This window comes from Balaenoptera musculus, chromosome 3 (assembly GCF_009873245.2).
Source record: "Balaenoptera musculus isolate JJ_BM4_2016_0621 chromosome 3, mBalMus1.pri.v3, whole genome shotgun sequence".
NCBI lineage: Eukaryota > Metazoa > Chordata > Mammalia > Artiodactyla > Balaenopteridae > Balaenoptera > Balaenoptera musculus.
Window position 1 is genome coordinate 152,972,863 of NC_045787.1, and position 26,987 is coordinate 152,999,849.

Genomic DNA, 26,987 nt, shown 5'->3' on the forward strand with positions numbered 1-26,987 from the left:
CTTTGAAGAGGGAGCATTGTTGTGAGTGGAGCCGTGAAGGAGGGGAGGCACTCCCAGGGCGGTGAGAGATGGCTGGAGCAGAAGTCTCCTCGTAGGGTTGGCCTGGGGTACGTGTGGTCTGCACCTGCTTGGAGCTGCCGTCAGCTCTCCTGCCGGCTTCCAGTGGAGACCCCAAGAGCCAGGCTGGGCGCTGCCGGTGGGCAGGCTGTGTTGCCGTGTGTGTGTGCCATGCCATGCCATGCCATGCCCGGGTTTCCATGGGTGAATTCGGAGTAGGGAGGGGACCAGACATCTGTCTGATGTCACCTTTTATACTCTGGGACTCTACCGCTGTCTCCCAGTGCAACACCTGGTGGTCCCCTGTTGGGAGCAGGAGCCTACGGGGCACTTGATTCCATGTGGGAACTTCCCCTGAGTTCCCCGCGGCGTCCAGTCACAGTGGGCCCACTGAGCCTGCCTTTATTTTGGATGTAGTGCCTTTGGTCATTGCTGGCCCTGCTGCTCAGACCCCATGTCTAGGCAGTGACGACTCACAGAAGGGCCCAGGGGCACATGGGCTGCCATCCTGGCTCTGGAATTAATAAACATCTCAAGGTCACTGGTGCTGGGGCCCGGCCCCTAACCCAAGACCTCAATGCTTGACAAGGGAGGATGCAGCACAGGCAACATCTGAGGGCCTGTGGAGTAGCCTGGCCACAGCCCAGAGAACCTGGCCCTTATAGCCCTGTCTTTCCCCATAAATAAACCAGACAAGATCCTTCATCAGATGGCGTGGCCTGATTTTTGTTTTGGGAAATCTGGACAAGAAGGGACCGTGGAAAGCCTTGGGCCCTGGCAGGGCTGCCCGCCCGGGAGAAGCAGCTGGGCAGGCGGGCGGAGGACGGTTGGCGGTCAGCCTGCCCCGGATACCACCGCAAGCCCTAGAGATCCGAGCAGGAAAAGAAGCCGGATTCGCAAGAAACCAAAGTCGGGCAGGGCGCCAGGTTCTCTGTGAGCATGAGGCCTGAGGTGCCCGGAGAGGGGCTGGTTGCCCAGAGACCCAGGGAGGCGATGGCCTGTGGTGAGCACGGAAAGCCAGGCTCCTCTGCCTGGAAAACTTCAAGACCTGGGTGCCCAGCAGTTGTGGGCACATAGGACACCCCCCAGCCTTACCCTTGTGACATTGCCTTCTACCTTTGGGGAAACTGAGGCTCAGGAAGAGGAAGGCTGAGCCAGTGCTGCACAGTGGAGCACAGGGACTTGCTTTGGGGTCCGAGTGGTAGCCTGTGCTTTCCCTGCCAGCGTTTTTGTGTCTCTGAGGGACACATCCACTGGGCAGTGCATCTTCCCCTTGCTGCTCTGAGCAAGACCTAGTGTCCCTGCTTCCTGCTGTGGCCCTGGCTGCTACCACCCTACCCCCACCCCGCCCCCACCCCAACCAGATCTGTGTTAAGGGGATTCTGGGTTGAGGCTGTAGGCTTCCCGTGGAGTCTAGCTGCCCCACAGCAACCTGGGTAGCAGCCCGGCCCACCAAACCAACTTTCGTCCATCAGCCAGGCCACTGGACCATTGGTGAGCCCGTGTCTCCCCTCTGGCCGAGTGGATCCTCCTGGAGCAGCATCCCACATGGGAAGGAGCAGGACACTGCCTCCTGGGCCCCTGGAACTGAGGGCTTCCTTTCTGGAAGGGGCGTTGCATCTTCAGATGTTCTGCCCATCTAGAATTACATCCCCATGTTTTCCGCAACTGGGTGGGCTCAGCCTTGGGAGCCCATAAAATTCTGGGGTGCTGTGGGCATGTGGGGAGCCCCTTGGCAGGAGCCTTAGCTCCTCTCTGCAAGAGTGGAGGATCGATGCCAGCCCGGAGCTGCCCCAAGTGGGGCTCTGGAGCAAGGCTCCCTCTGGTTCCCGGAAAGGGAGTTGGGTTGGAAGGCAGGGTCCTCGCACGTGCTTACCTGGCTGTGCAGCATTCCCATCCCCTTGCGCCTGCGCTCACTGCTCTGTCTCACGGGAGTGAGAATGTCCACTCTAGAAGGAGGGCGTGTCAGGAGTCCCACGAGGCCAGCCTTGGGTGTGCTCCAACTTGCCTGAATGCTGGCCCACTTGGGTGTGACTCAGGGGGTGACCCTCCTTTCTGCTGCCCAGAGTCACTCCCTGAGCAGCAGACCTGCCCAGCTCTGTCATTCTGGGCCCAGGGACCACCTGGCACCCCTGCCAGCAGCCAGCTCTGAATCTGGGCAGCGTTGGTGCACAGAGGCTGTTCTGGGCTAAATTGTGTCCCCTCAACCCCCATTCATATGTTGAGGTCCTAACCCCCGGTACCTCAGAATGTGACTCCCGAACAGGAGATAAGGTCTTTCCAGGTGTTAACTAAGTTACATTGAGGTCATGTGGGTGGGGCCCTAATCCAATGTGACTTCCTTATTAAGAGGAAATTTGGACACAGACACACATAGAGGGGTGACCATGTGAGGACACAAGGAGAAGATGGCCACCTAAAAGCCAAGGAGAGAGGCCTCAGAAGAAACCAGCCCTGCTGATAACTAACCCTCCTGCTATCTTGATCTCTGACTTCCAGCCTCCGCGACTGTGAGAAGATAAATTTCTGCTGTTGAAGCCACCCAGACTGCAGTATTTTGTTGAGGCAGCCTGAGCAGACTAAGGCAGAGGTAATGGAGGAGGTGCTGGCCCTGGCATCTTGTGGGAGGATGTGTGTCAAAAGCTTTTTCCTGGAGCATCGGAGCTGGCAGGTGTGGAGTGAGGCAGTTTGAATGCCAAGGGGTAGTCCTGGGGTTGCCAGGCACGTGAGCCTTGTGGGCTTTGCTTGCCAGCGTGAGTCTCCTGGAGGTCCAGGATGACTGAGTGAAAGTGTGTGCAGGGTCTGGGGCTTTATGGGTACAGGTGGTTGGTGACACCTTGGCCCAGGGCCCCTGTCACCAGTAACATTGCTTATGGGGATATTAGCCCCTTCATAACAGACCTCAGCACCTCAAATAACACACATCTAGGGAAAAAGCAGACATCGGTGCTGCTAGACAAGTGCCCCAGCTCCCCAGCCCCCGACCAGACCCTGTCTGGACCAGGCTGGGGGGGGTGGTGGTGGGGCTCAGACATGCTGGTCCCAGCCAAGTCGGAGGATGGGAGGAAGGGCAGGGTGTGCATGGCCTCCAAGGAGGCAGGGAGGCCTGCTGGGACAGCAGTGCAAATGTGTTGGATTCTAGCTGGTGGTGTGTGTGTTATGCAGGTTGGGATGTCCTAGGGTTGGGTGCCAGCTCAGGGGAGTGTCTGTTGACAGACCTTGACGTTGATCAAGGAACTTGGACCTTATCCTGTTAGCTCACTTCCACCTTGAGTCTCAAGGCCACAGTCTGCTGGGGCCCAGCTGGTGAGATATGGGAGCTCAGAAAGAAAAATTCCACTTTTTGATATTTTGGCAAATGTTCCTACAGCAAGAGTCATTTTTCTTCTTCAGTGGCGAGCGCCCTGTTATTTATGTGAATGTTAATTTGTGACTGGGGACATTCCCCGACACAGTCTTCATGCTGAGCAAGACCTGGGAAATGTCAGCCAGAGCATCTGGCAGGGACGGTTGTCAGGTCTTGTGATGGATGGGCAGGCCTGTTGTGGGCCTGGGGTCTGGGCCTGACCTGCTGACCCCTCTCTCTTGGCCAGGCTGGGAGACCAGCTCCTGGAGGCCCTCCCTGGCACTGGTGTGGACTCTCACAGACTGGACAGGCCAGCTCCCGTGGGAGACATCCTGGTGCTGCCTGATTTAGTGAGAAGACCGACTGGCCAGGCCCTACTTTGGTCTCTGTGAAGGGTTCTTGTCAGCATCTTGTTTATCCTATTTTTTTCTCCCTTATCTTTCTCTCCCTGCCCCTTTCCCCCTTCCCTGCTCCTTTCTTTAAACAAATTGTCTGTTTTGATGTGTGCCTTTTGTTAAAAAAAAACAAAAAAAACAAAAAACCTCAAAAACTACAGAAAATACTAATAAAAAAGCAAAACTCACTCCAAACCTTGACACTGTTAACTCTTTGTTATATGTGTGTCCAGACAACTCTCATTTCATCTTACTAATAATGATGATGTCGGGCTAGTTTATTATGCAGTGTGCCAGGTACTTTATCTGGTTTAACCCTCAAACCAACTGTGCAAATACTTCTATTATCCTTATTGTACCCTGGCAACACTGAAGCTCAGAGTCCACAGTTAGCCAGTGCTGAAGGCAGCATTTGAATCAAAGCCGAGTGACTTGGTGGGCTTGCCCTGCATTGTTAGGCTGTGCTGGCATTAGGCACGGAGACACAGATGACTTTACATAAGTGCATCATCATACTGGAGTTGGGCCTGCCTTCCTTAGTCAACAATATGACATGGATATATTTGTTCCTTAAGTGGTGAAAAGTCTCACCTGTAAAACTCTTTTGGCCTGGCCTTTTTTGTTGTTTTGTTTTTTTTTGGCAAGTCATAGAGATTTTTGGAAGTAATCTGACCATTTACTTTTATTGTTATAACAGATATATTTGTTGTTATTTCTGTCAACTTACTTTTTTTTTGTTTTTATGCTTTTTTTGCTGTTTTTCTATTTGCTGTATGATCTGTTCTCCATCTTCAGTTATTCGGAAGGAAAAGATTAATTTTTCTAATTGTGGCTTTTTTAGTATTCTTAAACTTACGGCTATCAACTTTAGCAGCTTGTCAGTAACTATTGCTCCTTCTATGGAAATTTAAGAAATTAATGCAGTTAAACTACTTCTTCTACCTCCTCTACCCTTTTCTTTCATTTTTGCTTACTTGTTTGACAGTTTTTGCCCCACGTTATTAAAGTCAAATTATGAATTATTTTTACATTGCATAGATTTCCTTTCCAGAATATATGGTAAATGACTTCTGGTTTGTAACCATAATTATCACAGTGGAATGGATGAAGAGGTCAATTCTGGTATTTTAACCTGTGATTTCCCTACTTGTGGGGACTAGATTTTAGATTTTTAATTCAAGTCTGGGCTGCATTAAGTGACAGGTGAGGAATGATGGAGAGAAATGTAAAGTGGAGCTGAGGTGGATGCTATTGAGAGGATTCTCTCTAGCAGTAGAGGTGAGCACAGTGCCTCTATACACTGCAGCTTCCTAAGGCTCTGATTTGCTCAAGGTCACATATCTGGTTAGTCTGCAGAATTAAGGTTCCCATCCCAATCTCTTGGTTTCTAATGCAGTGTTCTCTGTAAGCAAGCATTCCTCGAGGGTTAGCATAAGAGGTGAATTAATGTGGCACCAAACATGAGATTAAAAAACATTGTATTCTGTCACAATCCCAGTTGGCTTCTTGTCAGGAATTGACATGCTAAAATTCATATGAAGATACAAGAAACCCAAAATAGTCAAAATAATGTTGAAAAAGATGAATGAGGTTAGAGAACTCACTTTCTGATTTCAAAACTTACTACAAAGTTACAGTAGTCAAGACTGTGTGGTACTGGCAGAATGATAAACATATAGATCGATGAAATAGAACTGAGAATCCAGAAATAACTTCACATTGATTTTTGACAAGAGTGCCAAGACATCAGTGGAGGAAAGAATAGTCTTTTCAACAAATGGTGCTGGGACAACTGGATATCCACAAGCAAAAGAATGAAATTGGATCCCTACCTCATACCATAGAAAGATTAACTCAAAATGGATCATAGATCTACATATAAGATCTAAAACTATAAAACTCTTAAAAAATATAGGAGTAAATCTTTATTATCTTGGGTTAGGCAAAGCCTTAGATATGACACCAAGAGCACACAAATGATAAAAGAAAAAATAGATAAGGTGGACTTTATGAATGTCCTTTATAACTTCAAAGAACACCATCAAGAAAGTCAAAAGATAACCTACAGAATGATAGAAAACATTTGCACATTGTATGTCTAATAGGGAATTGTATCTAGAATATATAAAGAACTCTCACAATTCAAAAAGGAAATTAATCCAATTAAAAGATGAACAGTGAGTCTAAATAGTCATTTTTCCAAAGAAGAGAAACAAATGGCCAATAAGCACGTGAAAAGATGCCCAGCATCCTTAGTTATCAGGAAAATTTTAATCAAAACCACAATGGGATATCACTCCATACACATGGGGATGGCTAGGAGAAAAAAGATAGATAATAACAACTGTTGGTGAGGACGTGGAGAAATTGGAACCCTCATACACTGCTGGTGGAAATGTAAAATGGTGCAGCTGGTTTGGGAAACAGTCTGGCACAGAGTTACCATATAACCCAACAATTCCATTCCTAGATCTGTGCTCAAGAAAAATGAAAACATATGTCCACACAAAAACTTGTGCTTACATGTTCAAAGCAGCATTATTCATTAAAGCCAAAAAGTGGAAACAACCCAAATGTCCGTCAACCAGTGAATAAATAAAATGTGGTATATCTGTAAAATGGAGTATTATTGGACAATAAAAATGAATTTAAGTACTGACATTATTAGGAATCTTGAAAACATTTTACTAGGTGAATGAAACCAGTCACAAAAGATCACATACGATATGATTCGATTTATATGAAGTGTCCAGAATAAGCAAATCCATAGAGAAAGAAAGTAGATTAGCGGTTGCAGGGGCTGGTGCGTGGCAGCAGGGTTGGTGGGGGTATTGGGAGAAAAGGGGGAGTGACCGTAGATGTGTACGGGGTTTCTTTTTGGGGTGTTTTGAAAATGTTGTAAAATCGATTGTGGTGATAGTTGAATTGTACAGTGTAAGTGAATGAATTGCATGATATGTGAATTATAGCCCGGTAAAGCTGTTATATATTTTAAAAAGCATGAGTTTCATAGTGAGAAAATTATTCCCTTTTCAACTCTATTTTAAGTTTTCTGATTGAGTCAAGGATAGTCTCAGTTTGATACCAACAGATCTTTAACACCTCTGTAATTGTTCATAAGGAGAGAGATCAGGATTCAGGCTGAGAGTCTTAGCAGTTAGGAATATCGAGCTAGAATTTAACAAAGTGGAGTAAGGCAAAAACTGTGATGGTGGTGAAGAGAATGCTGGGGTTTGGTGCCCTCCCTGCTGGATCTGCTGGGGGCCAGTGTTGGGAGGGCAAGGCTATGTTCCCGAGCCTGTTCCTGCCCTGCTGGGAAATCTGAGCAGTAGCTTAACTTCTTTGAAACTTAGAGTCCTCTGGAAATGAAATGTTTTGCCTTAAAGAATTTTAGGGGGGTTTGAATTCACACTGTATTTGAAGGCTTCTGTAGAACACCTGGCTTACGGCGGGGACTGAAGCCTAGGGGTCACACAGGTGCCACCACGCCCCTAACTTGCAGGTCATCTGGCTCCGCTCCTCACTTTGCAGTTAAGGGGGCTGCAGAGGGAACAGGGCTGGCCCAAGACCAGGATTTGGAGCCAGGTCTCCTGGCTCTGCATCCAGTGATTGCTCCCTGTGGCCATCTCTCTCTCCACCCTGCCCTTCAAAGTGGGGTCCGGCCTTCCTTAGCACCCGGCTGAGCACAGGGCTTCATGGTTTTGAGCCTCAGAAACTGACTCTGGCCATCTTAGGGCAAAAGAGGGACTTTCTGGGGCAAAGGATCCAGAGGTCCTGAAACCAGTTCCAAGAAGGGGCAGGACCTGTCAAGTGAACTCGTCAGGGCTCTGTGGCGCTCAGGGATGACTCTGTTTGTGGTCACTCAGCTCAGTAGAACCCTGCAAGGCCCAGTTCCAACCATAGCTTCCCCTCTGAACTGGGAGGACAAGCCGTGGCCCACACACCAGGAGGAGGAATGGCTTCCCAAGAGGAAGGAGGGGTGTGGATGGCACATGGCAAGGCCCCGTGGGTCCACCAAAGGAGGCAGAGAGCAGGGGAGGCAAGGGCATCCACAGACAGACCGCTCCAGAAGGTGATGTTCTGGAAGGGTTAGAACAGTAGCTGACAGAGACGCAGGGGAGAAGACAAATGACTCCATGGAATTGCTGTCACTTGCTAGTGACCAGTTCCTCCCAAGAGATGGCTGGTGCTACTTTTGGAAAAGTGGAAAAATCAATATGCAAAACATCTGCTGTGATGCTGAACTGTGAAGGAGCCCTTACTAGCTAGGATGGAGTGGCTTAAATCCAATGGGATTTCGTTCTAATGCCTATGAGGGGTCAGCGGTTGGGGTCCGGTCCCCTCCCCATCAAACTTCCAGGGTTGCCCTGGTCTTCCCCAGGGAGCTGGGAGGGGAAAGAGTGCCCAAGCAGGCTGGGTGAGATGCCCTAGAAGTGGCAGACCCCGTTTTGGCAGTGTTGCCACTACACCATCATCAGACCAGGCCTGGCCATGTGGCCTCTCTCCCTGCAGGGGAGGCTGGTGCCCAACTGAATCTCATGGGTTCATTACCAAAAGGAAGAATGGAAGAAAGGATACAGTTCTCTCGGAGCTAAAATATCTCCAGGAGCAGGAATCTTACCAGATGCCAGCATTTTGGGGGAATTCCTGTGGCAAGACTGTGCGTGTGTGTGTGTGTGTGTGTGTGTGTGTGTGTGTGTGTGTGTGTGCATGCACATGCATGTGTATCAGAGCAAGGTTGAGTTTGGGGCGAATGTGAGCTGATGCAGATGCATGCTGTCTTGTCCTCTGTCAAAATCTAGATCCTTCTGTTTTTGGACCAACTTCTTTTTTTCTCTCTTTTCTTGTTTGTCACTTCTGCAACCTTGACAGACACCTGACAGTCTTGGTGCCAGAGGTTGCAAGAATGACAAGGCTGAGTGACAGACCTGGTCCCCATCACACACACGCAGGTGCCTGCCACATGCTGCAGCCTGTGGCTTCCACTGAAGGAGCCAGTGGGGACGGCAAACTGGGCACCTCAGACATAGGAACAGGATGCACACTTGCTTGCCTGTGAGACCCCAACACTGAGAGTGTCAGTGTCTCTAGTGCTTTAAAATTCAAAGTAACAGAGGATATCTGTCAAGCCTCTTGATTCTGATAAATGTTTAACATTTAGCTTGCATTCCTAGTGACTACTTCATCAAAAACCAAACAGCAGGGAATTCCCTGGTGGTCCAGTGGTGAGCACTTGGTGCTTTCACTGCCGGGGCCCAGGTTCAATCCCTGGTCGGGGAACTAAGACGCCACAAGCCGTGCAGTGCAGCTTAAAAAAAAAAAAAGTAAAAAACCAAACAGCAAAGGAACAGGGCATAGAGGAAGGAGGAGGTAGGGCAGTCATCTTATAATTCACCAAGATCTGAGAACTAGTGATTTGATTTGATGACCAAAGAACTGCCAGGTTCCAGGCCCCTGTGGTGGCACCTGAGGTTCGAGAATAGAGTCCTCCTGTGAGCCTCCCTCCTGGCCAGGTTAGGCTGACAGTCACAGAGTTCAAGAGCAGAGTGGATTTCAGGTAAGAGCCAGGGTCTGTGTGTCAGCCCCTCCGTGGAACACCAGGCTGGACAGGCACGGGCAGGGTACTGATTGAATGCCCTTCATCTCAGTGTGCTTCAGAGACTTTCTTTAATATTTACCAAGTGGGGAGAAGAAACTGATTCTTATTAATAAAAATTACATGTAAAACCAGATATACTTACCACTGGCAGCAGGAAAATCAAAGTCCTGGAAGAAAAACTCAGCGAAACATAGCCCACGTTCTGTACCTTGTCCTCTTGTCAATTTTCTTTTGCAGTTTTTCAGACAGATTATTCCTGGCATGCATACTAAAATGCTTGAAAATCAGGCAATAAAAGGAACCCTGCTTTCTTTGTGGAGAGCCCCTCACCAGGCAGTACTCTGGCCAATGGCCTTGAGGGGTGATCAGCCGCTGGGCTCAGGTGGTCATCCATTGCTCCTGGGATGGTCAGTGCTGGTCTTGAGGTGGGCAGCCTCTGGCCTCAGGGTGACTGAATGCTGGTCTGGGATGGTCATCCACTGGTCTCAAGTGGTCAGCTTCTGTTCTTGGGGCAGGTGCCATCCATGTTCATCAGTGTGACCCCCAGGTATGTTCCATAGTACCTGTCAGAGACTGGCTGATGCTGGTGAGGGGTTTAACTTCTCCGTGAGAGAACTGTCAGTCGGAAGTCTCTGGTTGCATGAGGAAACCTGAGTAAACTGGTGCCATACTTCCGATTTATCTCAGGGCACTTCACTGCCCTTCAGATGAGCCCTTGGGAGGGTCCCTGCCAGGCAGCTTGGCCAACTTGGGCCCTGGCTTCCTGACAACAGCAAGGTAGAGGTCAGCATCAAAGAGATCCAGTGCCCTTTCATCAGCCCAGCGGCCTTTCACCAGAAGGCTAGTCAAGGAGAAGAACCCGATTTCTGTGTACAGGGAGACTCCAAATTGTCCTGGGGTCGCTCAGGCCAGAGAGGACTGCTCCTCACCAGATTGGCTTCTGGGTCATTGTCACGCTGGGTCCCTCCAGAACAACCCCAGGATGCTGGGCCTGTGGCATAGATGGCTCTAAGCCTGGGGTACAAGTGTCCCTCCAGAAGAGGGGGCTGCCCTGCTGGACCCTGATGCCCCAGTGCCCTGCCTTAATTGTCAGGATAGGCCTGGTCTCCACCCAGGAGATAGTCATTCCATCCGGGGTCTGGGGTTTGATTCCTAGATCCCGTGTGTCCCTGGCAGGCCTTCCCGCCCCTCAGTCTCAGTTTTCTCCTTTGGAAAGCAAGCAGGTGGATGACATCACTTGGGTTGCAGAGTGCTTCCTACGTGTGCCCTGGTTCCGAGTGCCTCCCAGGCTGCATACGCTCCTGCAGCAACCACATGAGGGGAGGGAGAACCGCCCCCCTTTACAGGGGAGTAATTGGAGGCCCAGGAGCTTTGGCACCTGGGCCGAGGCAACCTGGCCAGACAGAAATGGTGCCGGGAACTCAGAACACCAGACTCCCAGACCGTTCACCTGCTGCCACCCTGCCTGCCACATGTCCTTGAATGGGTTCCATTAATTAGAGGGGTTTGAGACACCAGTCTTCCCCCAAACCACAAACATGGGAAACATCAATGGCTGCACAGAGAAATGTTTGCTATTGTAAACACTCTTAACCATGTGCCAGTAGAAGGGGATGGCTCACAGTATACTCACCCTGCCATCTGTCTCTCTCTCAGAGAACACGTCCTGCAGTTTTGGGGTCATTTATTTACTCATCTTGCAAACATTTGCTCACCCTCTCCAGGCCTGGAAGGGCCCTGGGACCCAGGGATGAGTCAGAGTCTGGGGGCTTGCAGGGTTCCCATGGGTCTTTCCTCTCCTCTATCTTCCCACAGTCTGGTGACCTTGGTGTCCCAGTCTTGGCCCTCATCGCTCTGGCTCCTGCCCTTCCTCTTTGTCCTGGACCCCTTCCCCAGAAGTCCAAGATGCCTTAAACCTGTGTCCCCAGGGGTCTACAGCTCTTGCGCCTCATCCTGTGCTGTTCAGAGAATGGCCACCCACTTCATCCCACTACCCACCGGGACCATGTATTAGTTTCCTGCAGCTGCTGGAAATTACTGAAAACAACAGAAACTTTCTCTCACACAGGTCTGGAGGCCAAAGTAGGTGCTGGCAGGGCTGTATTCCCTCTGGAGGCTCAAGGGGAGAACCCTAAAGGGGACCTCTGGCCACTGCCAGCTAAGCGGATGGACAACAGGAAATGCCGGCCTTTCTGATGTTTTGAGAGAATCTGGAAATCTGCTCATTTACGTGGAACCCTCTGATTCTTAAGTCGGAGCAACTAATTCAAGCTTTTAAAAACCCCTGAGTGAAGTCACTAAGTTGATGTGTTAGGGGACCCCAGCCTCCATCCCCCAACAAAGATGAATAATTAAACAGCTATCCATGAACAAAAACAACTCTAGGAGAGCTCAGGAGTCCACTTAAGAAACTTCAGTAACACAGTGGAACAAAAAACTTGAGAATAACTGCACAAGAAGAGAGGGAAGACAGCTTCATTCTGCCTGCATCACCCTGTCATCCCCAGCAAGAAAGAGTTTCCCTCACCGGGAAAGGGAGAGTGGGGTGAGCAACCAGTTTCCCTAGCCTCTTTGGGCACTGCACAAAGGACCCACTTTGGTTTCACCCCACCCAGAGACCAGCAAAGGTGAGATGAATAGAAACAGCTAGGAATAAGGAAGAAGGACAGGGGCTCCCACCAGCCATGTAGTGGGAGCGACCATGGTTCTTTGTGGCCTGCTCTGCAGAGGACCCCAGCAGCTTTCACCACTGAAGAAACCAATGGCCAGCACAGCTGCTGCAAACCTGCAGATTTTAGAGCTGAGGTTTTGCTCTACAGGTTTTTGCATTCACAGACACCAGGCACCTGAGCCCTCTTGCTTCCTCCATCCCCACCCCCGCCCTCAACAAGGATCTGCACGGGCAACTGGCCCAGGCCTCTGCAGCTGCATAAGTGCAAAACGCCAGCCTAGACCACTATGGTTGACCCCTACCACTGTGCATACACTCAGGACTAGCCTCCAGCTGTGCACATGTATGCCATCAACCTGATTCCCATCACCAGCCTCCACTGCCATGTGTGCCCCCATGGTGAGACCCTGCAGCCCTAAGAGTGCACATCAACAGCCAGGGCTCAGGTAGGTGCTAGTGTGCCCACAGTTGACACTTGTCCTTCCTGCTGGCCCTGACCCTTGTCATGAGTGTGTCTGCAACTGGACACTGTTACTACCCAGGCACCTGCAGCTGGCCCCTGAAGCTGCGTATGTGCATACCACTGGTTCTGGCCACCACCACTGCATACCCTGGTCCCTAGCTGCTGGACCTGGAGGCCCCACTGAAGACGTCAAGAGTCCTTGCAGCCATTGTGGACTCCCTGCAGCAGTTGTCACCAAGGGCCACACAACTGTTGATGTCATGGATCTAGCAGCCTGAGCCAATGAGACATCACCTCTCCTCTGGACCCAAAGCCACCATACTCCCCACACTTGGTGCTCTGCATCACTAGATCCAGTGTGCCCCCCACCCCACTGCAGGTGAAGGTCTTTCTTACTGAAGTCAGTCCATAAAATCTGGAAATGTGCAGAAAGCTATGCAAGGCACAAGGATTTTGAAGAATTGGGGAAACATCACATCATCAAAGGAACACAGTAAATTTCCAGTAACTGACCCACAAGAAATGAGATACATGAATTGCCTGACAAAAAAATAAAAATTATTGTTCTAAAGATGCTCAGAAAGCTACAAGATAACACAGATAAACAATTTAATGAAATCAGGAAAACAATACAAGAACAAAATGAAAATTTCAACAAAGAAATAGAAAACATAAAAAGAACCAAACAAAATTTTGGAGCTGAGGAATACAATGGCTGAAGAATTCAACAGAGAGCATCAACACCAGCTGGACCAACCAGAAGAGAAAATCAGTGAACTAGAAGACAGATCATTTGAAATTATCTAATCAGCAGAGCAAGAAGAAAAAAGAATGAAAAGGAATGAGGAAACCTATGGGACTCATTAAGAGAAACAATCTATGCATTATTGAAGCCCAAGAAGGAGAATAGGGGGTGAAAGTGGCAGAGGGTTTATTTAAAGAAACAGTAGCTGAGAACTTCCCAAACCTTGGAGAGAGATTTAGACATCTAAGTTCATGAAGCTACTAGGTCACCCCAAAATGATCTTCTCCAAGACACATTATAATAAACTATCTAAAAGCAAAGACAAAGAGATCATTTTAAAAGTAGCAAGAGAAAAAATTTCTCTTATACAAGAGAATCCCAGTAAGGCCATGAGTGGATTTCTCAGCAGAAACCTTGCAGGCCAGGAGAGAGTAGAATGATATATTCAAAGTGCTGAAAGGAAAAAAACTACCAACAAAGAATGCTTTACTTGGCAAAGTGTCTTTCAGAAATGAAGGCAAGATAAAGACTTTCCCAAACAAACAAAAAGAGAGCTCATTATTACTAGATCTGCCTTATGAGAACTGCTGAAAGGAGTTCTTTAAGCGGAAGCAAAATGACACTAATTAGTAATATGAAAACACGTGAATATATATAACACACTGGTAAAGGTAGGTATATAGTCAACTTCAGAATACTCTAATTCTGTAATATGGTGGTGTGTTAACTACTTAACTCTAGTATACAGGTTGAAGAACCAAAGTATTACAAATAGCTATAGCTACGATGATTTGTTAATGGATACACAATATAAAAAGATGTAAATTGTAATGTCAAAAACATAAAATGTGGAGGTGAGGAATAAAAGTACAGGGTTTTTGCATGCAATTGAAATTAAATTGTTATTAACTTAAAATAAACTGTTATATCTCTAAGATGTTTCAAGTAAGCCTCAGAGTAACCAAAAAACAAAAACCTTTATACACACAAGATAAAAATACACACAAGATATAGAGAAGGGAATCAAAGTACACCACTACAGAAAGTCATCAATTCACAAAGGAAGACAGCAAGAGAGGAAGAAAGGAATTACAAAAAAGTCAGAAAATAATTAACAAGATGGCTTTGGTAAGTCCTTACTTATCAATAATTACTTTAAATGTAAGTGGGTTAAATTCTCCTATCAAAAGATATAGAGTGGCTGAATAGATTAAAACAAACAAACAAACAAAACGAAACAAAAAACCAAGACCCAACTATATGCTGCCAACAAGAGATTCACTTCAGCTTTAAGGACACACATAAGCTCAAAGTGAAGGGATGGAAAAAGATATTCCATGCAAAGGGAAACCAAAAGAGAGCAGGGGTAAGCTATACTTACGTAAGACAAAACAGACTAAGTCAAAAATCTGTAACAAGAAACAAAGAAGGTCATTATATAATGATAAAGTGGTAATTCATCATGAGAATATAACAATTGTAAATATATATGCACCCAACATCAAAGCATCTAAATATATTAATCAAATAGTAATAGATCTGAAAGGAGAAATGGACAACAATACAATAACAGTAGGAGACTTCAGTGCCCCACTTTCAGCAATGGATAGATCATCCAGACAGAAAATCAATAAGAAAACATCGGACTTGAGCTATACGGTAGGCCAAATGGACCTAACAGATATTTAACAGAACATTCCACCCAACAGTAGCAGGATACACATTTTTCTCAAGCCTGCATGCAACAATTTCCAGGATAGGTCATATATTATTAGGTCAAAAAACGAGTCTTAGCAAATTTAAAAGACTGAAATCATACCAAGTAACTTTTCTGACTACAATGGTATGAAACTAGAAATCAGTAACAGGAGGAAAACTGGAAAATTCACAATATATAGAAATTAATACACTCCTGAACAACCACTGAGTCAAAGAAGAAATCAAAAGGGAATAAAGAAAATATTTTGAAACAAACAAAAATGGAAACACAGCATACCAAAACTTATGTGACACAGCAAAAGCAGTTCTGAGAGGAAAGTTTATAGCAATAAATGCCTACAATAAAAAAGAAAGATCTCAAATAAACAACCTAACTTTATATCTCAAGGAACTAGGAAAAGATGAACAAACTAAGCCCAAAGTTAGCAGAAGGAAGGAGGTAACAAAGATCAAAGTAGCAATAAGTGAAATAGAAAATAGAAAAACAGTGAAAAATATAAACAAAACTAAGATTTGGTTTTTTTGAAAAAATAAAATTGACAAACGTTTAGCTAGACTTACCAAGAAAAAGAGAAGACTCGTAATAAATAAAAGAGGAGACATTACAGCTGATATTACAGAAATATAAAGGATCATAAGAGACTACTATGAATACGTATACACCAACAAATTGACCAACCTAGAAGAAATGGATAAATTACTAGAATCATACAACCTACCAAGACTGAATCATGAAGAAGTAGATAATCTGAACAGACCAATAATGAGTAAAGAGATTGAATCAGTAATCAAAAATCTCCAAACAAAGAAAAGCCCAAGACTACATGATGTCACAGGTAAATTCTACCAAACATTTACTGAAGAATTAATGTCAACCCTTCTCAAACTCTTCCAAATATTTAAAGAGGAGGGAACACTCCTAAACTCGTTTTTGTGAGGCCAGCATTATCCTAATACCAAAGCCAGATAAGGACACTGTAAGAAAAGAAAACTACAGGTGAATATCCCTGATGAATATAGACGAAAAAATTCTTGACAAAATATTAGCAAATCAAATTCAACAGCACATTTAAAAGATTATACACCATGATCAAGTGGGATTCATCCCTGGGATGCAAGGTTGGTTCAACATATACAAATCAATAGATGTGATATACCACCTTAATAGAATGAAAAATAAAATTGATATGAACATTTCAATAGGTGCAGAAAAAGCACTTGATGAAATTCAACATCTTTCATGATAAAAACTCTAAACAAATTAAGTATAGAAGGAACATACCTCAACATAATAAAGACCATATGTGACAGCCCATAGCTAATATCATACTCAGTGGTGAATAGTTGAAAGCTTTCTCTCTAAGATCATGAATAAGACAAGGGTGCCCATTCTCACCACTCCTATTCAAAATAGTACTGGAACTTGCTTTCTTGCCAGAGCAAGAAAAAGAAATAAAAGACATCCAAATAGGAAAAGAAGTAGTAAAATTATCCCTGTTGCCTTATGACATGATCTTGTATGTAGAAAATTCTAAAGACTCCACCAAAAAAACTGTTAGAACTAATTAACAAATTCAGTAAAGTCTTAGGATACAGAATCAACATACAAAAATCAGTTGCATTTCTATACACTAATAGTGAACTATCTGAAAAAGAAATAAAGGAAACTTTTCCATCTACACTAGCATCTAATATAGTAAAATACTTAGGGATAAATTTACCCAAAGAAGTGAAAGATCTGTGCACCGAGAACTAGAAGATACTGATTAAAGATATTGAAGAAGACACAAATAAATGGAAAGATATACTGTGTTCATGGATCAGAAGAGTTAATACTGTTAAAATATCCATAGTGCCCCAAACCATTTATAGATTCAATGCAGTCCATATCAAAATTACAAATTCCAATAGAAAAAAAATCCTAAAATTTTTATGGAACCACAAAAGACCTCAAATAGCCAAAGCAATCTTGAGACAGAACAAAGTTGGAGGCATCACACGTCCTGATTTCAAACTATATTACAAAGCTATAGTAATCAAAACAGTATGGTCCTGACATAAAAACAGACACATACACCAAGGGAACAGAATCAAGACCCCAGAAATAATCCTATGCATATACAGTCAACTTATATTTGACAAGGGAGCCAAGAATAATTAATGTGAAAAGATGGTCTTTTCAATAAATGGTGCTGGGGAAACTGAATATTCACATGCAAAAGAATGAAATTGGACCCCTGTCCTACATCACTCACAAAAATTAACTGGATTAATTTGGAAATGGATTAAAGACTTAAACCTAAGACCTGAGATCATAAAACTCTTAGAAGAATACATAGGGGAAAAGCTCTTGGCATTGGTCTTGCCAATGATTTTTTGGCTATTACACCAAAGCATAAGCAATAAAAGCAAAAATCAACAAGTGAGACTACATGACACTATAAAACTTCTGCATAGCAAAGGAACTATCAACAAGATGAAAAGGCAACCTAGAGAATGAGAGAAAATATTTGCAAACCTCTTACTGGATAAGGGATTAATATCCAAAATATAGAAGGTACTCATACAACTCAAAAGCCATATATATATATACATATCAATTTAAAGTGGGCAAAGGACCCAAACAAACATTTTTCCAAAGAAGACATACAAATGGGCAATAAGTATGTAAAAAGGTGCTCAACATTACTAATCATCAGAGAAACATAAGTTAAAACCACAATGAGATATCATGCCACATCTGTTAGAATAGTTATCAAAAAGACAAGAGGTAACAAGTGTTGGTGAGGATGCGGAGAAAGGGAACCCTTGTGCCCTGTTGATGGGAATGAAAATTGGTTTAGTCACTATGGAAGTTCCTCAAAAAATTAAAAATAGAACTACCATGTGACCAACAATCCCACTTCTGGCAATGTGCCCAAAGAAAATGAAAACAGGATACTGAAGAGATATCTGTACTCCCATGTTTATTACAGCATTATTCACAATGGACATGGAAACAATCCAAATGTCTATCTGTGGATGACAAATTGATAAAGAAATGTGGTACATATGGACAATGGAATATTATTCAGCCTTTATAAAGAAGGAGATCCTGCCATTTGTGACAAAATGGCTGAAACTGGAGGATATTATGCTAAGTGAAATAAACTAGACACAGAAAGACAAATACTGCAAGATCTCACTTACGTGTAGAATCTAGAATGGTCAAACTCATAGAAGTAGAGTGTCAGATGGTGATTGCCAGGGGCTGGAGGGAGGAGGAAATGGGAGGTGATTGTCAAAGAGTACAGAATTTCAGTTATGCAAGATAAGTAAGTTCTGGATATCTTTTATATAGCACAATGCCTATAACTAACAATATTCTATCAAAAAAATCATATACTTAAAATTTGCTAAGATGGTTGATATTACATGTGGTGTTCTTACCACAAAATAATGATAACAATAAAAAGGATGGGAGGATACTGTGAGAGGTGATGAATATGTTTATGGCCTTCATGGTGGTGATGGTTTCATGAATGTATACTCATTCCCAAACTCACTGAATTGTATATATTAACTATGTACATCTTTTTACATGTCAGTCATGCCTCAAAAAAGTGGTTTTAAAAAACCCCTAAACCCCGAGTGGGTCATAAGTGTGTGATCTAAAGGAAATACAGCTGCAGGTTGACACAGTGGGGACTCCTAGTGTAAGACTATTGGTTTATGGATAATGGACCAAAAAATCAAAAGTGTGGGAGCTGGATGGGGCAGTGATGGCAGGATGGCCTCAAGGGGAGGGCAGGGCCATGTACCTGCAGTTGGGGCATGGCATTTGGGGGATCTGAGCCAAGCACTGAAGGGAGAATTAGAGTTTACCGGATGGCCAAGGCTGGGGGCAGGAGCAGGACCTTCCAAGCTGAGGGCTTCGTGGGTTCAGGAGCCTGAAGGCCAGGCAATGTGCACTGTATTAGAAGGACAGGACTGTTTCAGCGACTGGTGTGAGGTGCGTGAGCTGGGGGCAAAGAGGACAGTGGCAGACTGAGAGCCTTGGATGCCAGAGTACAGAGTAGCCTGAATCCTGATGGGGACAAGGGTTCATCGAGGGCTTTGCAGCATGGAAGAGCCATAGCCAGTTTTGGGGGAGGCTTCGGTTGCTGTAGAGTCTGGGCTGGTGACTGTTGTGGGTACAAGGATAGATGGTGGGGACTGTGGCCAGCTGCAGTGGTGCGTGCTCCATCCGTGGTGTCCACTGCTGGGTGCCATGCACTGTGGTCAGAGCCTGCATTTTCCAAGGAAAGATGGAATTCCATTTTTGAAACATGAAATCTCATCATTTTGAGTGTCGGGTTCAGAACTTTGAAAACACTCTTTGTGTCCAACTGAACATATCTGTGGCAGATTCAGTCCCCGGCTGACAGCTTTGGCCTTTGTCTTGGCCTTTGGGCTCCTGGGGGTGAAGGTGGGGGATAACCCAGGCAAGAACCCCTTCCTCAGACAGGGTTCATCACCCCCAAATGGCTCTGGCCTTAGTGGCTGGAAGTGGAGCCTCTGGAATGATGGGGCCTCTAGGGCCACCTGTTTGTGCCCTTCCCAGCCTGGGGTTCAAGGCTAGCACCTAGCTGGGGTGCTGGGCAGGGTTCTCTGGGCCCTGCTCAGCCAGGTTGGAGGCTCTGCTCTCTGCGGCCCTCCTCACTGCTTCTCCTCCTTGGTCTGCTGTGCGCTGGGAATTTGAACAGTCTCATCTTTGCCCTGCAGGCTGGCCTGATCCGTATGGAGGAGGAGGAGTTCTTTATCGAGCCCCTGGAGAAGGGTCTGGCGGCAAACGAGGCTGAGCAGGGCCGTGTGCATGTGGTGTATCGCCGGCCACCCACCTCCAGACCCCCTCCTCTGGGGGGGCCACAGGCCCTGGACACAGGTAAGGCTGCTGCCGGTGGGAGGGTTGCATGGTGGACCCTGAATGTCCCCCCTGGGGAATGCGGGCACCCTTTCTGTAGCTCTGGTCCCAGGCCAAGGCTGAGACCCGCCCTTGCTGACCGCATAGCACAGTGGGCGTGCTGGGATGCTGGGTCAGGGACCTCTGCTTTGGGTGTATGTGGGCCATAAGCTTGTAGGTCTGAGGCCTCCACAGCAGGCAGTAAAAGCTGCCTGAGGGTCTAACCTTTGGCTGCCTGAGGGCTGGCAAGTGTCAGGGAGGAGGCAAGCCAGACCAGGCCTGTACCCCGGCCTGAGTCCCGCGCCCGTGTCTCTGAGCCTATGCCTCTGAAGAAGACGTCTGCCGCCCCTCACCCCCATCCCCAGCCTCTTTCCCCTGCCTCTGTGCTGTGCTTTCCCTGCAGTGGTGACCACACCTCCCTGGCTGCTCACAGAGAAAGGCCCTGAGTGCTTCTTTGGCCCCAATTGGACCCTGCTCCCTCTGGGAGACAACTCAGATGCCAGGAGGGGAGGGAAGTGCTCCACAAAGACCCCAGAGGTGCTCCCAGCAGCCTCAGCAACCTATGCACAGACTCATGTGGTTTTATCTTTTTCAGCTTAGAATCAAAGTGCGCTCTGGGCCCAGGAGCGTGGAAGGAGCTACTGGGCAGGCGGTGCAGCCTCTCAGAGCCCTCCAGGAGGACACACCTACCCTCAGCCCAAACCTCCCCAGCATTCTCAGGATCTCAGGTCCCGGGCTTCAGTGAGGCCAGGTTGGGGTCTGGGTGTGGTCCTGGCCGTGCCCAGGATCTGTGCTTGGCTCTTGCAGGGTGGGCTTAGCCCTCAGTTTCGGGTTCTAGATTCCTGGCTGCGCTCGCCCATGGCCAGGGCAGGTGGCAGCAGGCAGGGCATTGAGGCCTGGGTCTTGAGTCAGGCTCATCTGCATGTTTACAGTGAGCCCCGGAGGACCTACTGGGCCAGCCCAGCCGTGCTGTGATTAGCCGAGACACCCCCATTGCCCCAAGCAGCCTTGGCTCATTTAATTTAGGTCTCTCTGAGTTCCCAGCTGACAGATCAATTGGGTGCAGCCTGGCAAGGCACCATTCTAATTTCAAGGAATAGTATCAGATACTTTTGCAAAGGAATTGTCCCATCAGGAATCCCAGTGCTCTCTAGAGCCGATCAATACTTCCAGCTGCCCCTTCTTCCCAGATGATGAATTGTAGGTCTCCTGCCAACAGTGGAGGGGGCACCCCAGGCGCTGCCTGTCTGGCCTCCCCCAGCTTCAGCCCCTCCTACCTCTTTCCCACCCTTGGGCTTCTCTGCATGGGGGGGAATGGAGAGTAATCCCGTTGGGTGAGGGCAGGAGTGGAAATGGGGCAGGGGAAGTGCCCCAGACCAGGGATCAGGGCCCTGGTGTTGCTCCTCACTGGCTGTCTGCCCTTGGGCAAGTTTGGGCCTCTGGCCTCTGCCTTCTCATCTGTCCTGTGGGATTAGAGATGCCTGTGTCTCATAGAGCTGAGGACCTGGCCACTTTGGGCTTGGTGTTTCTGGGTTGGCCTCTACCGGAAGATTCAGGGGGTTCCCTGGGGGCCCACTTAGGCTGGGTGAGGTGGAGCCTGCACAGTGAGGCTGCCAGGTGCCCTGGGCCAGGGTGCCAATCCCAAATTCAATGTGGTGCCTATCTCCTGAACATGGCAGCCCTCCTTCATGGCCTGACGGGCCTTGCCTTATTTCCTGGGCTTCTGTTGGCCTTTTGGCATCTTCTCTTGAATCCTTCCCCCAGCCTTCTCATCTGGCTATCTCTCGTGAGAGCTTGGAACTCAGAACACAGGAAAGGAATTTCAAACTCAGAATAAGCCCAGAAACCACTGACCTTAGAAGAGAGAAGGCCAGTTGCATGGGTCTGGGACTGAGGCTGCACTGAAATGGGGTGGGGTGAGCTCTAGACCTCAGCCCGGGGCTGTGGGTGTGTAGGCTAAAGGCTGTGGGGCCGAGGGCAGTAGGTCTTGGCCACAGGCCCAGAGTCTGGCGCCAGACCCCCTTTCCTTGACGTCCCTGCCCAGTGTCAACGTGACCCTGTGTGGGTGACTTGTCCACAGAGAGCACATTTCTCCCTGCATTTGCCTGATTGTTTCCACTGGGCCCAGGGCTGAGGCCCACTCACTGACTGGAGGTGGTACAGACACATTTTATGCTGGAGCTGGTCTGAGGGCCCACAGTGACCCCCGACAGTCTTGCTCTCCGTCAGCCCAGGCCTTGTCAGGGCCCACGGTGGCAGCTGGGAGATATGTAAAAGGAGTGTCCTTGGCTGAACATGTTTGCTCTGTGCTCTTTCCTGCAAGAGGACATGGCCTACTGGGCACGGAACACCAGGACCTCCATGCAAAGTCTTTCAGGATGTGTGTGTGAGTGTGTGTGTATAAGGCTAGGAGACCCTTTCTTCTGGTGAATTCTAATGGGAACCCTGACGTGTCAGTGTGGCTCTGGCCAAAGAAGGCAGGAGGTACTGATCAGAAGTTTCCTCCTGCCCCGGCAGGGCAACTTCTGGAAGCAGGTTTGAAATACCCTGGCCATTTATCAATGGACAATAGATATAATGGGTCCTCGGAGGAAGGGGAAGGGGAAACACCTGTCCTGGGCCTCCTGGTCTGGGAGATTAGCATCTGGCTGGGTGTGGGTGTGCGAGTTGGGGTGGGGGTGCCTGCGGAGGGTGGTGAGGGTATGGGTGAGGGGGCCTGTGGGGTGGGGTGTTTGTGGGAGCGTGTGTTGTACACAGCTCTTCCAGAGCATTGAGACACGCTGCCATGGCCCTGTTTTCCCTGAGCAGCCAACAGGCTTCCTGGGGTGGTCTCAGGGGCTCCCGGAGCCTCAGAACATCATTGTTACTAACGATCTCCATCATCTTAGGTCAGCTACTGGGTTGCAGACTGCCCAGGGAAAGGATGGAAAATGATGCTTTTAGCGTGTCTTCCAGGACTCAGGCCACGGTTGGAGCTTGCACTGGGCAGCTTAGTCCACAACAATGTCACCCTCAGGCCCTGGAGGAGGGTACCGGGGTGGGCAAGGGACTGAAGGAGACCAGGATGACTTTTTTTCCCTCACTGGACTCACAGGTGTTGCAGAAGTGTCTCTGCTTGGCTCTGCTGGGCCTGGGAGCCTGGCTGGGCCAGAAGGGCAGGGCTCCAAGGCCAGGGTGCCAGTGTGGCCTTTTGGGGAGAGGAAGTTCAGGCATCTCCAAGCCTCTGCTGGGCTGGACCTTTCCCCAGCGCCCTGAGTCCCTTTCTCAGCCTTCCCCAGAGCCAGCCCTGTGCCCAGGGCCATACGTTGGGAGGTGTGCTGTGTAACATTGGCCTCTCTGGTGTTTGCACGTGTGTGCGTGCATGCGTGTTTGCATTTGTATACAAGCATGGAGAGAGCCTCACTCCCAGTTCTAGGCCACTGCCTGAGCACTGCCCTGGCTGCCATCTGTTAACACTGTCTGGGGTTGTTGAGGGGGAGCCAGGGCCAGTGGGTACAGGATAAGGACCCCAGCCCAGCCTGGAAGCCCTGCTCACAGCTTGCACTGCGTGATCCTGGCATGTCGCGCCCCTCTGAGTCTCAGGTTGCTATGACACATTACCACCAACTGGGCGGCTTAAAACAACAGCACTTGATTCTCTCATAGTTTGGGAGGGCAGAAGTCTGAAGTCAGTCAGTGTCACTGGGCTGAAATCAAGGTGTCAGCAGGGCTGGTTCCCTCTGGAGGCTCTAAGGCGAATCTGTTCGTTGCCTCTCCCAGCTTCTGGTGGTTGCTGGCATTCCTTGGCTTGTGGCGGCATCACTCCAGTCTCTGCCTTCGTGGTCACATCACCTCCTCCTCTTCTGTGTGATGTCAATCTCCCTCTGCCTCCCTCTTATAAAGGATGCAGGTAATGGCATTGGGATTCACCCTGATAATCAGAATGATCTCCACCTCTCAAGATCCGTAATCTAATCACATCTACAAAGTCCTTTTTTGCCGTATAAGATAACATTCACAGGTCCTAGTGATTAGAACCTGGTATCTTTGGGGGCCACCATTCAGCTTATACAGGAAGCAAATCAGCCTCCCTTTCAAGGCTGGCTATGCAATGAATGGGGTGCACATCCGTGGAGGAGTGACACTGCAGGTACCCTTCACTCCTTCTCATAGGACAGTGCTCAGGCACAGCCCAGGCAGACCCCTTGCCCCTCTTCTGCCTCTGCTGGACCCTAGTGCCATCTCAACCAGACTGTGGGGCCCGGTGTGCTATGGCTGGTCTGACCCTGAGACCAAGTGCGCGAAGATGCGGCCTTGCTGGTCACACCAAGGGGGGCTGAACTTGGGACTCTGGGAAAGTCCCCACTGGGTGGGAAAGACCCCTGGGTCACATACTGGGCATGTGGTCTCTCTGTCAGGCACATTTGCAAGAAGTCCTGCCATCCCAAGACAAGGGCTGCAAACTCAAGAGACCTGCAGCGCCCGGCAGGCAATGCCAATGAGGACAATGGCAGAGGGTAAGAAAAAGAATTACACCCACCCTTGGCTTGGCGTTAATTTTCCTGCTTTTGATATAAACACGGACACAGAGAGAATGTCTCTGCTAAAATGGAAACGGCAATGTGAGTGCAGTGGCACATGGCATTTGGCCCTGGCCTCACCGTGGGCACAGCACAGATGACAGACTTCGTCCACAGGGGCAGACCCTCCTCAGCTCCCCTGACCAAGACCTGGTGGGACTGTGGGCCTGGGGCAGCCAATCCTCTTACTGTCAAGAGAATCCAGACATTAGAACTTTTATTTGAACCCTCCTGATTTTAAATTGTTGCTTCAAATTTCTGAAAAGCACCATATGGGCCAAATAAAACATGACCGCCATTGGCCACATGTGCTTTATGAGAGGCAGAGGTGGATGTGTCCTTTGCCCTCCTCCCCAGGCCTCCTGCAGTCCCTGGGCATGGCCTTGGGACCAAGGAAGGGCTGTGAGCTCCTGCTAGGCAGGTGGTACCCCTTCCCGCGAGCTGCTGCTGGGCTGCAGTGTCTCCCACCCTGCCTTGCACTTGGCCCTGGGCTGAAGGAAGAGAAGCCAGACAGCTCAGTGTCTGTGACCTTGGCTGCCTCCTTCTCGGAAACAGCCAGTGCCAAGCCTTTGCCCGCTGCTGTCAGGCTGCGGCGTCCTCCCTGGCGGGCAGAGGAGGCATGCTGCCCTCAGGAGCGCTCTGCCCTGCTGCTGCCAAGGAAAGCCTGTGAGGAGGAAGGGCAGGGTGCCAGTGCCTGCCGTGGCTTCTCCACGTGCCAAGCGTGGCCAGCCCGCACAGGTCTCCACCCGGCGGCCTGCAGCCTTCCTCCCCTCCTGACCTGCTGCGTGTCTCTGCCCTATCCCATTGCCTTGAGCCACATAGTTTTCTGGGCTGCTGAGGAACCAGGAGTGAAGCTCATGTAGGCCCTCAGGGCAGGAGCCAGAGGGCTGGAGCTGATGCTGGGAGCTCGCAGAGGCTGTGTGATGTCCTGCAGGCAGCCCCAGCAGGGAAGGGGCCTGAGAGATAGTGCAGTATTTCAGCCAGCCTGCTGTGGTCCAGGCTGGAGGCAGGGAGGCCAGAGCGATGGTGCAGGGAGAGTGCAGCCCTGTCAGGACAGGCCATGGGTGGGAAGTGGGCAAGGCTCTACTTGGTGGTAGTAGGTTGCCAGGCGTACCTTGGTGATGCAGTGTGTATGAGTCATAAGGGAGAGGGCCCAGTCAAGGGTGAGGCCTGGTGGTGGGTGAGGGGTGGATACGGGGTAGGCGATGTGGAGGGGCACTAACTTGCTGGAAACCAGATTCGGGAGGCTTTCTGTGCTATAGCGGTTATGTCTTAGTGTCCTGTTGCCACTGTAACAAGTTACCATACACTCAGTGGCTTAAAATAACACAGATTTATTTTCTTACAACTCTGGAGGTCAGAATTCAAATGGATCTTAAGGGACTAAAATCAAGGTGTCAGCAGGGCTGGTTCCCTCTGGAGGCTCGAGAGGGGAATCTGTTCCTTGCCTCTCCCAGCTTCTGGTGGCTGCCGGCATTCCTTGGCTTGTGGCGGCATCACTCCAACCTCTGCTCTGTGGTCACAGTGTCCTCTCATCTGTAGTAAGTTTCTCTCCGTTTCCCTTTTATAAAGACACTTGTGATTACATTTGGCTCACCGGGATAATCCAGGAGAATTTTCTCATTTCAAGATCCTTACCTGCATCACATCTCTTGATGTGATGCAGGTAAAAAAAACAAAAGAGTCTCTTTTTTTTTTTTTTTTTACTTATAACAGATATAACAAAAGTTTAATATCCTAACTATATAAAGAGCTCCCAGAGATCAATATAAAGAATTACAAATTATCTGAAAAAACAACTGAGCCACAGATATTAAAAGGCAAATAGGAAATGCATTAACAGAGGGAAATACAGATTGTTAATAAACATCTGCAGAGTCTCTTTAGCCATATAAGGCTATACTCACAGGTTCTGGGGATTAGGATGTGACATCCTGGGGGCCATGATTCAGCCTACGTGATATCAAAGTGTTGAAGGCTGAGGTCCTGGCAGAAGTGGAAGAGAGGCCCTCGGCAGGCTTTGCACCCTGAGTCCCAGATCTGGCCAGAGTCCAAGTGCTGGGACCTTTCTCTGTGTCCCCAACCCAGGTACTTCCTGAGCCATTTGCAGGAGCCTGGGGCCTGGCCTGGCACTTTCAGGTGGTGACCCAGGGGCTCTCCCACTGGACTTGACCCGTGCCCTGCCCAGCCGGCCATTGCCAGCTCACTGAATTGCAGCTGAAAGTCTGGGCACCTCAGTGCTAGATGCCCAGGGCCTTCTCAGTTCCTCCTCCTCATTCCACCCCTGAGCTGTGCCTACAGCTTGGGGATGAGAGGAAACCCAAAGAGAAGCACCGATTGTGAAACCCGAGGCAGTTGGCCCGACAACTGCCGGGGGGCGTGTTTCAGAGCTGAGTGCATCCTTGGCAGAGGTCTTGGTGCTCCTGCTGCTTGCGGCCGGCCCCCTGCACAGCTGTTGGAGATGCCAGTGTGGTGATGTGGCCACATGCCGGGGAGGTGGGCGGGGGGCCAG

The 26,987-nt window shown here is 48.5% G+C and overlaps 1 protein-coding gene across 1 annotated transcript in view; it reads left to right on the top strand.

Moving 5' to 3' along the window:
* ADAMTS2 (ADAM metallopeptidase with thrombospondin type 1 motif 2) overlaps positions 1–26,987 on the top strand; it is a 217,405-nt gene that overhangs the window by 52,498 nt on the left and 137,920 nt on the right. Inside the window, 1 exon segment of the mRNA XM_036848550.1 lies at positions 19,739–19,898. Within this exon segment, the coding sequence (XP_036704445.1) occupies positions 19,739–19,898 (160 nt within the window).